This window comes from Triticum dicoccoides, chromosome 6A, assembly GCF_002162155.2.
Source record: "Triticum dicoccoides isolate Atlit2015 ecotype Zavitan chromosome 6A, WEW_v2.0, whole genome shotgun sequence".
Lineage (NCBI taxonomy): Eukaryota > Viridiplantae > Streptophyta > Magnoliopsida > Poales > Poaceae > Triticum > Triticum dicoccoides.
Genome location: NC_041390.1, coordinates 512,366,156 through 512,379,019, shown reverse-complemented (window position 1 = coordinate 512,379,019; position 12,864 = coordinate 512,366,156). Strand labels below are relative to the sequence as shown.

At 49.2% G+C, this 12,864-nt stretch overlaps 3 protein-coding genes across 3 annotated transcripts; 1 reads left to right on the top strand and 2 right to left on the bottom strand.

Moving 5' to 3' along the window:
• Positions 1–802: 802 nt before the first annotated feature.
• On the top strand, positions 803–3,201 carry LOC119317582 (transcription factor bHLH137-like). Its single transcript, XM_037592067.1, has 6 exons — positions 803–1,315; positions 1,436–1,636; positions 1,724–1,858; positions 1,976–2,308; positions 2,397–2,475; positions 2,934–3,201. The coding sequence occupies exons 1-6, from the start codon at positions 1,025–1,027 to the stop codon at positions 2,969–2,971; spliced, it is 1,077 nt and encodes a 358-aa protein (XP_037447964.1). The 5' UTR covers positions 803–1,024; the 3' UTR covers positions 2,972–3,201.
• LOC119317583 (universal stress protein A-like protein) lies at positions 3,128–6,748 on the bottom strand. The gene is made up of 5 exons (XM_037592068.1): positions 6,207–6,748; positions 5,598–5,677; positions 5,226–5,344; positions 4,039–4,115; positions 3,128–3,380 (listed from the first exon to the last, which is right to left on the bottom strand). Exons 1-5 carry the CDS (start codon positions 6,445–6,447, stop codon positions 3,355–3,357), a joined length of 543 nt encoding a protein of 180 aa, XP_037447965.1. The 5' UTR covers positions 6,448–6,748; the 3' UTR covers positions 3,128–3,354.
• A 1,078-nt stretch (positions 6,749–7,826) lies between these two features.
• On the bottom strand, positions 7,827–11,119 carry LOC119317581 (tubby-like F-box protein 5). Its single transcript, XM_037592066.1, has 4 exons — positions 10,047–11,119; positions 9,883–9,970; positions 8,869–9,001; positions 7,827–8,788 (listed from the first exon to the last, which is right to left on the bottom strand). The coding sequence occupies exons 1-4, from the start codon at positions 10,437–10,439 to the stop codon at positions 8,113–8,115; spliced, it is 1,290 nt and encodes a 429-aa protein (XP_037447963.1). The 5' UTR covers positions 10,440–11,119; the 3' UTR covers positions 7,827–8,112.
• Between the last annotated feature and the right edge of the window lie 1,745 nt (positions 11,120–12,864).

The following is a 12,864-nucleotide window of genomic DNA, read 5'->3' as shown; positions in this document are numbered from 1 at the left end:
GTCGAGTTTGGTCACTTGGGTGGCAGAGTCGTCGACTCATCGGGTGTGTGGCGTAGGGGATGATGTGGAAGTCGAAGCCGCGATAGCTCCGAAGAGCGTCTGTGCCGTAGGGTGTCGCTTCTGGTAACACGGCTTGCCGCGTCGTTGGCTCGTCTAGTATGCAACCTCGGGCCTGGTGTGTGTTGTTGAGGATTGTAAGCTAGAACGGCAACCCGGGTCGTATTGTAGGGTGGCGACTATGGTCGCTTGGGCGACAGGGTCGCCGGCTCGCTCGAGGCGCAACATCGCCCCGAGAGCTGAACCAAAGCCCGCCATTTCAAGACCATAGAGCTTTGGCTGGTGTGTGTAACGCGGTTGTGTCGGTTTTCGGTCTGTTTTCCTTGTTCAACTGTCAAATTTCTTCTTCTTTATGAAAAGGCAGAGCTACAGCTGGTTGCTCAGGAAAAAAATGTTTTCGTATGCCCATTTCCGATCAATGGCTACCGTTCACACATCATAACCGGGTCTCCCTAGCCAGCCTCACCGGTTGACAGCGCACCAGGCTTACAAATTAAGGCAGATGTGGGAACGAGCCACTTACCAATTTGCAGACAAACGGAGGGGCCTGAGCGGGACTTGCTAGCCACTGCACTGCATGCATCTGCCAGCCCAAACACAGGGCCCCGGCCCTCCCTCCTTTACTTACCCAGCCCCCGCCCTACCTCACATGATCACACCTAAAGGAAAGGGCCCAATCCAATCCAATCCCGCGGGAAAAGTACGATTACTTCCTACACATTCCCTCTATATATATGGATTAGGAAAAATTCCAGGGAGCACGAAAGAGGGCCGGGGGAGGGAGACAGGGACGCGCCAGCTTCACGCACAAGCCCTACGCCGCCTCGCCTCGTTGCTTGTCTTCCAAGATCCGTAGTTAGCTGCACTGCGCCAAGAAGAATCAACCAAAGCTTCGCCCCGACTTAATCGCCATCCCTTCTTGTTTGGTGTTGTTGAACCTCGATCGATCTTGGCGCGGTGGTGGCTAATGGCGCACTGCGGCGGCGGTCAGGCGGCGTCCGTGGAGAGCCATTTCCAGGGCCTGCTCGACGACGACGACAAGTACCGCGCATTGTGCGGCGCCTTCGGGTACCTGCAGCAGCAGGAGTGGCCGGACCTCAGCGGCGCGTGCTACTCGGCGTTCGGCGCGCCGCCGCCGCCGGGTGCAGCGACGCAAGCGACCAGCAACGGCGCCGGCAACTCCTTCACCTGCAGCGGTAGCGCCAGCAGCGGCGGCGGGTCCGCGAAGAGAAAACCTGACGCGTATGTGGACGCAAAGGTGAGTGAGTCGGACGATGTTTTTGTGCATGCGCTGCGAGTCTCTGTCTCTGCGTGAGCCTCGAGCTGTGCTCTGCTTATTGGTGTGCTGGTCTTTGACTGACAAAAAAAGCTTTGCCAGGACGACTGCAAGAGGCCGAGAGGGAAGCAGCAGCTGTGCGATCCTGGCGAGGCTCGAGGGGCGGCGAAAGGGAGGCCGGAGAAGCCAAAGGCGTGCGCCAGGAAGAAGCCGGAGCCGGCGGCCGCCGGCCAGAAGACCGACTACATCCACGTCCGGGCCCGGCGCGGGCAGGCCACGGACAGCCACAGCCTCGCCGAACGGGTATGCATTGCTACTCCGGGAGGCCGGGGAAATAACAATTGATCTTGTGTATGTATGCACAATTTGATCCTGATGCGCGTGATGCAGGTGAGGCGGGAGCGGATCAGCGAGCGGATGAGGTACCTGCAGGAGCTGGTGCCCGGCTGCGACAAGGTCACCGGCAAGGCCGGCATGCTCGACGAGATCATCAACTACGTCCAGTCCCTGCAGAAGCAGGTCGAGGTACGCACGCACGCATCAACCATACCAGACCAAACCAGCTTGAATCTGTTTCTCTCGCTGTCCGTTCATCGGAGATCACGTTGCATGCTTCTTACTTTTGGGCATGGCCGCACGCAGTTCCTGTCCATGAAGATCGCCGCCTCCAACCCGGTGGTGAACTTCAACATCGTCGACGACCTCTTCGGCGGCAGGCGGATGAACCAGGCGTGCGGCCCCGCGGCGGCCCTGCCCGCCATGACGCTGCCGATGCACCAGGGGCAGCTGGACCCGTCCTGCCTTCAGATGAGCAGCGCTACCATGCAGCAGATGCAACAGCCGGCTGCTGGGTTCGGGCTGGACATGCTCGTCAGCAGCTCATACCCGGCGGCGCAGAGCGCGCCCCCGTCGGCGGCTGCCACGCCGGTGTCGATGTCGGCGTCGGCCACCGCGTCCGTCGATTCATGCCTCGACGTATGTGCCTGGAGATCGACCGTCCCTGCATGATGTACGGTTCTGGTAGATGATATTCTGAACTTCTTTTTGCTGTATTTTGCTGCAGGTGAACGGAGCTGCTGCTTGGGACATTGCGTCTCAGCATTTGTTCAGTGGGTTCGACGCACAGTTTCAGTCAGTTCAAAGTGAGTAGCTGCTTCTCTGAAGCAAAGCTTGCAGGGTTTACCTTGTACTGATATTCTTATGTGAAAAAACATAGATACAGAGTTAGCCAGGGAAAAATAAGATGGTGTTACAGTTAAGATGAGGCCAGTGGCCATCACGTACCTGCTATACTGACAGAAGGTTAAAGAATCTCATTACAGAACTCTGACAAAAAAAATGCGTCAAACAGTTTATTTCATTTGTACTCGGCTAAAAATGAGTACAAATTTGGAAGATGCATGTGTATAGTCAGTTGAGCACAGGAAGCATATGTGATGAACACATTGAAACTTGAGTGAGCGGTTATGCTGAACATTTTCCTGAATCCAGCTTCTACTTTTAGTACGTAATGCAGTGTCCGGACTGAAGTGTCCATTTGTGCTATTTCTAGCTTCAGAAGAACATGTTCCCTGAATCAAGATGCTACTTTCCCTTGCAGGTGACTGTTTGCTAGACAACCTCAAAATGGAATTGTAAGCAGGATTAATTCTCATTCCTGGAGTTTTAAGTGCAACTATACGTGTGGCTGAAGATTCTTTATTCATAGCAACTGTACTAATGCAGTATTCTGTCAGCAATGAGAACAGAAGCACATTTGTGCGTGAAGTGTTATTCTTGTATTGCTAGTGTACCAAATCATAAGCGATCCACAATTCTTCACTACCAAGCTACACAAAGGATTCAGATTACAGCAAAAGCATTTATAATATGTTCTCGCTACCTTGCTCAGAATAAATATTCTCACTACAAACCAATCCAGAACAACAACATGCACACGTCTTATCAGATAAATTACATTAAACTGAAGGTGCGACACCAAACCAGTGCACCGCTGTCTCCTACTTGTCGTCGTCCCCTCTTCAAAGCACAGACTGTTCACCAGCTTCTGCAAAGACATAATTCAACCTTACTTATACTCGAAGTAGAAGATAACTCGTGTGCACATCATCGCTGGCAATAACTTCTGATGAACATAAGTGCACCCAGATCCCTCTCGAGCAAGGTATATTGTTTCAGATTTGCATGGGTACTACTCAAATTTCAATATCTCTTAAACCATCAAATATGTTTTGCCACAAAAAAGCAACAGCATAAGATAACTATGCTCTCATTGTGACTCGATCAAGAAAGTTACACTAAAACATTTTTTATCAAGTGGATATTTTGCCATCACAAACAAACACTGAATTAAAGAATTGTTTTAAGGAAAACAGAATCATCACCAACATTACAGTGTGAGTGTGAAAAGGAAAATGAGCCTTTTTAACCGAGCGCGGATTTGATGTGAGGAACAGCAGAAATTACTCTCTGAACACAAGGCGGACTTGTAGAGAAATGGCAAAATCATTTGCTTGAATATCTACTGGCAAAAAATTCCTCACAACTAAAAGCTGCTAGAATTATCCACTTGCATCCACCAATGCATATCAGTATGGGCATACACAGATGCACATGCTAAATTTGGCATTAGCACTTCTGTTTGACAGTCTTTATTTCGTGTAATGGTTGTGGACTATCATGATTCATGAAGAACTCGAACTAACCTTTGCCTGGGACAATGATAACTGGTGCTGCTTTACAGTTGTGGAAGCAATACTCACTGACACTTCCCTGCAACACACTATAGTAAAAGGGCAAAGTTAAAGGTGTACTTGACAATATATCTTCAGCTCATGGGCGACAATAAAATATGTCGATACATCAAATGGTAGAAACAAGAAACAACATTGAACATTTTTTAGCGCCTTTGTGATTTGACAACAAATACTCGAGCTATCACACATATTCTCTTAAAGAGCACTCAAAGTTGATGTTCTTTTCATGCATTAACTGAAGCATGCCTAGGCACTATCAGGCCTGATTCTGCAAACACTGAATTAGAGATCATTGGCTTGGCAGTTCTCGTTTCACAACAAACTAGTACTAGACTTGCTTGTAGATAGTAAATTAGTGAGAAAATTTATATGCCCAAAAATCAAGTATGACCTGCACTTGAACTATGTAAGGGAAAGTTGTGGCTGTGTGGCCATACAGTTACACCTCTTATCTAGACCATCCATTTTTGCATCAAAATTTGTACGCACAAACTTCTTCTTTTTGTTTCTCTCAAATAAGGAAACATTTGAAATTGAAACTTTGCAGGTCAACATCACACAAGTACTAACATGTGCAGATTTTTTCAGCGAAATAAAAATACTTAGAGTAGTATATAAAATGATAAAACTGATTCGAAATTTATAATTTGACAAATTTCTGTTGCATCACAAAATCATAAACATTTTATTCAGAGTGGGACTTGTGTTGCATTGACCAGCAAAGTTTCAAGGTCAAATGTTCTCTTTTTTTTAATAACAAATGTTCTCTTGTTTCGAAGAAAAAAAAAGAGAAGTTTATATGTAAAGACAGCCCGGATCTTGATACAAAGATGGCCGGCCAAGATAAAAGGTATAGATGGCCAAGATAAATCCACACTCGCTGTGTAACAATGCCAATACTCAAACGAAGATGTGTAAACTGAACAAGAACAACAAAAGGGCTTTGACGATACACCTCTGATGAACTCTCATATGCAAACCTTATGCTGATGGGATAACAGTACAATTATGCTTCCGAAGTACCAGATATTATAATGTTAGCCAAGGCAATTTAACTACGGAGCTAACTCATAAGCTCCTCAGGTTATCAAAGTTTGCCGCAGATGTCACTGAACTGTGGTTTAGGAGTCAGATACCTCTGAATAAGACTTCGACCACGTGTGCCAATAATGACGGCTGCTGGCTTCAATCGCTCTGCTTCTCGGCAAATAACCTTTCCAGCATCCCCTTCAACAATCCGTGCCTTGGTATGGACCTTGTAAGTTTCCCAATCAAACTCACATGTATCAATTCCTTATGGAAAGGAAACAGAACATAGAATTTCACAAATATGAAGACTGCACGAGAAATAGTCTGCGTAGCTTTCACTAAAAAGGTGCTCATAGCATTGCAATTTAAGCTTGCGTCGCAAAAGAACATGAGGTACGCTAATGAATCCGGTGTGCAAAGTGCTCATTTGCAGCACGAAACCACACACGCAGAGACACAGGGGTGGTAACAGGGCATACCAGTGACTCCTTGAATGCCTCGACGGCCAACTCATCCATCAGTTCCTGGCTCTTGTTGTATACCAGATCATTTTGCACACCTGCAGAAAATCGAATCACATTCAGCCCCATTCTCAGTTGATTACAAAATGTGGACCGATATCCTGCATGTTCAGATGCTTGGATGATCCCACACTAATTCAGAATACAACCAAATTCCCCTGGTTTTATTTAAGACTGAAACCAACCCTCCTATGCTATCATGGCATTCCCATCATTCTAGCAACATGGATCCATGATAACCAGGATACCAGCCAACAACTTTCCTGATTGCGGTTCCTCTATCTAGGTGGGGTCGTGAGGGCATGATATATGCGCCAATTGACCCTTCTTTCTTTCCTGGCAACATTCAAGTTGATGAGGTCGTGGGGCACAAAATGTTAATCCAAGGATGGTGCCTCATCACTGCTATAAAGAGACGATCATATTCCAACCCAAACTAAAATGTGCCACAGTTCGGTGGCTGGACCGCCCTAAAAATTACTAGTATACTGTACTGTGTTTTGTTATAACATTAGTAAATAAAAAAATCGAGCAACCCTAGAGAAGCGCGCGATTCGGGGACTCAACTGGAGACGGCGTGGACGAGGTGGAGGGTGTCGGCGATGCGCGCGAGGTGGGCGAGCGCCCAGCGGAAGGCGTGCCTGGAGTTGGGGCCGAAGTCGACGGCGACGAGCAGGTCCCTGCCGCGGCGGCGCTCCCCGGTCTCGCGCTCGAGCTCCGGCGCGGCGTGGGGCACCACCGGGATGAGGCGCGGCAGCACCACCTCCCTCCAGCTGTACTCCTCCACGTCCTCCTCCACCGTCTCCATCGCCTCCGCTCGGTGGTCGGTACCGCTACCGCCGACGGCGAAACCCAACGCCGCCCGCCCGCTCGCTCGCCTCCACCTACCCCTTTTCGATTGCTTTTGCCGCACTCACTACGTACGTACGTCGTTCTGCTAGCAGCTGAAGTAAGTACTAGTAGCAGCAAAACGTTAACCGTGGTGCTCGTAGTATATTTATGTTGGCCGGTGACGACGGCGTTAAGCTCGGTCTGCCGGTGCCGGGGTATCGTGCTGGCGCGGTCGCCTCGCCGACTACACCTCCTCCCTCGTCCTAGTTCATTTCGTGCATCTTCGTCATGCGTTTCTCGCCATGTAAATTCAGAGGTCAAGCAGTAAATCTGGATTTCATCATGGATCCATCCATTTACCGTGGTCGCTGGCTGGTCCTTCTCCTCCTCCTCCTCCTCCTCCTCCTCCATGTAGGCGGAGTGGTGCTACGGCCAGATACGGTCAAAGGGCCACGTGAAGTGGGGAAGAGGGGGGAAGAAATAGGCGGCCAGGGGCCCAGGGCCCATCCGTACGCCGCGGGTCTCAATCTCCCAGTGCTCACACATTTTCCTCTTTCTTTTTCTTTTTCAGAGGACGCCCGCACCTTCTAGAAGGCCAAGAAGATTCGGCGGGGATCACCACGCCACGCAACGCAAGCGAGGACGAAGGCGGTGTGTATATGACATGGACAATGACGGAGTTGGCTGCTGCGGTGCTTCTCCGCGGGCGAGGGAACCCACGATTACCCAAGAAAAGCAATCTGGTTCGAGGTTTATCTGCTGGCATATACGTATAATGGTTAAATGAACTCTTGGATGCTTCTACTGTTATTATCACTTTCTCACTCTTCAAGGTGCCTTCAAAGAAAAACATTCTTCTCTGGCCCTCAGGCAGCGTAGATCATCAAGATATGCAGATATGCAAGGTCCAGGGAAGCAGATATGCAAGATAATCTACTCTAGTCGGAATATCTGGGGACTTACCCTGAAAAAAAGGGAATTTCTGGGAACTATAATCAAACTACGCGTGGGACACATGCCACAGAAAAAGAAATGATTGGAGGCTGAGATTATGGGCACTACTTCCTCTGACCGAAAATGTATTTATCAAAAGTTACGTCCTTTTAAATCTGTAATCAGTTTACACTTGTAGCATTTCAAACAATATATTTTGCCCTTGAAGAACGCATCGATTTTCAGGTCTTCATACGTTTCTGACTACAACGTTTTGCAGTAAGATCTCAGACCGATTCAGCACAAACCCTCCCAAGTTCGACACAGATCCTAGAAAACGCGGTGGCATGAGAATGCTGACAGCCGCCAATCGCAGTAGCTAGCAGGAGAAAAAACACTCAAGAATTTCTGGGGAGAGCAGGCGAAGATGAACAACAATGTCCATAAAGGCAGTGATATGTCACTGCTAAACATTCCAACAACAACAACAATAATACATACCAGTCGCTTACAACAGTTGGCCCAAATCATCCTGGGGGGTCTGCCAAGATACGGGGATATCATTGCCCCCATCTTCATCCGGCAAAGCTACCATCAATCTACCACCTACCATCTCTCCCCAGGGGCATTCGTCCCGAGAGTCGAAGCAAAAGATATCAGAATTTACAGCATCCAAGGGGGCAGGCAACACGTCTCCGCTGGCCCGAGCCTATTCGCAGGCCGGTTTCGTGTCGAAGCTAGTCAGGCAGATTGCAAAGGCCTGGAACGCCGACAGCGGATATCTATAATCCATTGTGAATATGTCTTTCCCGATCTTCCCAAACTGGAGGATCACCTTTTCCTGCTCCGCCGCTGGGACGCCCAGGGAGGGGTCAACCGAGGCAACGAGCTGGAAGTTCTTGACCGATGCTACGGTGACACGCCCTCGGAAGTTGAGGCACCAGCACTGCAGCTGCTCGTGCCAGCGGGGAGCTTTATTCTTCAGAAGCAGAGGCGCTTCGCTGGTGGAGATCGGTCCGGATAAATCAGCGCTGAGGCTTGTTGACGAGAATTCGATGTTTGGTACCTTTCCTTTGCCACTAGTTGATAAGGTAGACACTTGTTCGTCGAGTGAGTGGACCATGCCAGTAGGGGTCGGGGCCTTGCCACCTTCCTGAATGCACACGGCTGGTATCGAGTGCATGGTGCACTGCATTCTCCTTGGTCCTCGATTGCGCAGGACAGTGAGCTCATATGAGACGGTCGCAACATTGTAATTGCCTAGTGGCAGTCTTGGTGATACTTGCTTCGAGTGCCTTTTGCTTGGCTTGTTGTTAGGCAACACCGCAGCATCACAAGGAGGTTGGCTATCAAATATTGTGAACTTTGTGCCAAGGAAGTTTGGTCTGATTCAGGAGAATATAGTATGATTAAAATGGCACAGTAAAGTAATCATATTACTTAGCCAACAAAATAGTAAGCTTACTTCAGTTTGCCAACATAGGTGCTGCTGGAATGAGAAAAATCATCAGAGATGAGTGATATCACAAAAGAAGTTCTGGCTGCACGTCTGATCTTGCGGGCCGCAAGCAAAAGCTTGTCATTTTCCCCATGCAGAGCTGCATTGCATACACAACACTAGTCAGTGACATTGTTGGGCATATTTGAACTTTGGTAGATTTGTGTGTCTGACTAAATCTCTGTAAATGAACTAATCTTAAATAGGACGTGGTGCAGGTTATTTTTCTGGATGCACCCTGCTCCACTGCCTACCAAGCTTGACGTGGACTAACCCTAAAAAGGGTTTGCTGTGGACTGCACAAGATATCTAGCTTATTCTGGTAAAAATTAATGCACCGCATCAACGGTTGAGTTCAGCTTCTGCTCCTGCTACACTACACTTGCTAAGAATGAGTAGCCCAGGACCTAAAAAAGGTTTGCTGTGGACTGCACACGATGCCTAGCTTATTCTGGTAAAAATTAATGCACCGCATCAACGGTTGAGTTCAGCTTCTTCTCCTGCTACACTTGCTAAGAATGAGTAACCCAGGTCCAATTTGATGCAGCAAGAAGGGAGTTTTACTATGGTATACCCTCACTTAACTGATTACAGTGTTCGAAATGATGTTAACCAGTAACAGTTAGCTTCCTTCTCAATTTGGAGTTCAGGACTAGCAATGAATAAAGCTTTTGCAGTAGTGGGAAAACCCTTAGATTAATTGTTGTTTATTATTCTGCCGATTCTTCTTAAAGGAATGTAGTACAAACTCTATGATACAAACTGAACCATTTATCTTCGGTGCCATCCCATTAAGGCATTAGCGGATACAGATTCCACTAAATAGAATAAATCGTGCATCGACTCGCCTTGCATGGGCCAGTCATACTAACTCACAAGGAAAAGTATGAAGCAATACATTATACATCTTGATGCAATGGTAACAGAACAAAGAAGGAATTCGAAACCATGTGTTCAAGCAATCAGGCAAGATCGACTTACATGGGCTGAGCCCCAAGTAGAGGAGATAGGTGGACGTCGCCCTGTCCCTCCTCACAAAGCACTGCACCGGAGAATCACGAGGCCCCGGCTGCGACAAATCACCGAGTCAAGCATCCAAACTCACACCATGATGAGCAAACAGATCATGGGGAGACGGGAGATACCTGCTTTAGGGAGATGGGGAAGGTGATCCTGCTGCACTCCTCGAGGGTCTTCACCACATCCTTGGTGACCTCGCGCCACGACCGGCAGACGGCGGCGCAGGCAACGACGTGGCGCCGCGCCGGCCAGGCCACCTCGCTGGCCTCCACCCTCTGTATCACGTCGATGAGCAGCTCCGGCGGCAGGTTCGCCCACTGCCCCTGCTGCTGCGGCTCCTGGCCCGGCCGCGGCGGCTGCGGCTGGGGCTCCGGCCACAGGCTGGGCCAAGAATGCCGCGACCCCCCGCGGCCGTGGCCGTGGCCGGCGCGCCCGTCGGTGACGCCGCCGCGCCTGGACATGCTCCCGATGCCGTCCCTCATCTCCTTGAGCTCCCGCACGATGCTCTTCAAAGACATTGCGACTTACGGGGCAGCTGCTGTCGCTCTCGCGGAAAGAGGCCGGCCCCCTTACTGCGCCATGGCAAGATCCGCCATTGCGGGCGAATCTACTCCAAAAATGGCAGGAGACAGCTCATAAAGTAGTCGCCGCCACTCACGCATCCACCCCAGCTAAACAAATGGGCATTTTTTTTGAGAAAGATCTGAAGCACGCGGCTCCGGAGAGACCCAAAGAAGCTGGAATTTGAGGAGACGGCGAGGGCGAGGATCCGGCGTTTCCTCGCCCGGCGGCCCGGATCTGGGGAGGAGGCAATGCGGCAACGAGGCGCCGGAGAAACCGAGGATTCACGCTCGGGCGGCCTCGAGATCCAGAGCTTCCCCGCTTCCGCGGCTCAGAGAATCAAGAAAATCGGCTCAAGGACGGATCGGGGACGCTCCGTTTCCCTCATTTCCGCCTCCGTTGGATCCCCAGCTCCTTCCTTCCTCCCTTCCCCCCAAGAGCTCCAGATTACGGAGCCCCCCTCGCTCGCCTTCCTCCTCTAAGCTCTGGGTTTCTCCACGGAGAGCTTCTCCCTCCGCTCCCTCCCTCTCTAGCTCTTCTCTCTCTGTCTCTCCGCTGCAGCTCCTGTGAATCCCGTGTGTTCGGGCGTGGGTTTGTATTAGGGAGAGGATAACAAAAGGGGCCTTGGAGAAATAAAAAAAATGAACGGGGACGGGGTTTTTTAAGCGGGTGGGGACGGCCTTTGTGGGGCGCTCTTTTTTCCTCTCGTTGAGTTTTCACCTTTCAAGGTGTGCAGGTACTGGTACTCGTCGCGGCTCCCCAAAACCCACAGCTGCCCAACGGGAATCCTATGCATCGGCACGGAGTGTGCGCCGCTGTGGGACTCACGCTCTGGTCTTGGGGTGAGGTTGGGCTGCTGCTCCGGTGAGGTGAGGTGAGGTGAGGTGAGGTGGTTGCAGGGCAAGTTACACGGTGAAGAGACCCTAAAAGGCACTTTGTGTTGGGAGGAAGACTTTCCCTCTGGGATGCAATGGACGGTTGATGGAATGAAAAGGTGTCATGGGGGTTTAGGGGGATCAGAGATCCAATCTGTCAAATTGTCAAAATGATAGTGTCAAGGTTTTTTTTAGGGGTTCATGGCTTCAACCCATCAGAAATATCGACATATCACCCCGACATCTATGGATGCACTCCCTGTGTATTTGGAAGACGGGCGTGAAATCCTCGGCGCCAAGATCAAGGAGCAATGAAAAGAGTTCAAACCTTGCCATTTTTTTTTACCTTCAAATTGAATTAATCTCTCCTAACCCCAGTAACGTGGGCTCCTCACTTCCACCAAAACTACTCTTCTCGGTCACATGTCGGCATGCAATTCAATAGCGAAGATCCGCCTGTTTTCTGATTGGTGGGCAAGCAAATGAAAAGATTGCATTGATTTCGCTCAATTCTTACTCTCTGATTTTTGCATGCAGTTATTGCGCTCCGATTCCGTAGTGTCATGAACAGATTATGGTGTACTTTGGGCACATCACGACTTTCTTTGCTCATGGTGGCGTTCTTTTGTGGGAAGGGGGAAGAAATATACACGTCTTTATTTCGTGACATTAGCAATGATTTGTACCGATCAAAGATCAAAAAGAGGTGTTACACATATGTGTGTCTCCACACATTTTTGGCTGTAGCATAAATTTGGTTTACGCACAAGGTTGCTCTACCAAAAATTTGGCTAGCCCCAATTTTAGTTGAGATTTTTCTTGAACATGAGTTGAACAACATTGACTAAAAAATAAACCAGAACCGCTAAAGGAGCATTGGTATGCCAAAAACTTGCCATCCACTGAAACAAAGAATATTTTTTTGGTTGTTGTCAAAAGGAAATGGATAATACACTTCGGCCATAATCCAAAACATACCCTTAAGTCACTATGCATTGTGGTAATTTTGGTTGGGCTTTTTGCTTGCACATGAGTTGAACAACATTGGCTAAAAAATAAAAGGACAAGTTGGTCCATGCCACTGCTGAAGTTGCACATTCGAATTTTGTCACTCAAACTTGTGTGTTTTGGTTTGTGACATTAACGTTTGTGAAGAAATTAGGTCCATGCCATGCCACAGCGCTCCGACAGTTGTCGTTAGTTTGCCGTCAACTTTCGTTGTTTCATCACATTTGAGACTAAGCGCTTTGTCGCGTCAACTGCGGCGGGGAGGCGACTCAATTGATCCTTCCGGTCGATGTGGGCCCCATAGTTGATGCTATAGTTTCAATTCTACCACTCTGGCAGTACTACGCTGTGGTGTGGCCTGACTCTTCAGCTATCCCTACAGATGTAGGGGCGTGCCGTTGAGGCCATAATTTCAATTGTGCTACTGCGATGCGAGCCACCTGTGGGGCCACCTACAACGCTCGATGTAAGTGCATCTAGTGCCCCTTAGTGATTTTGG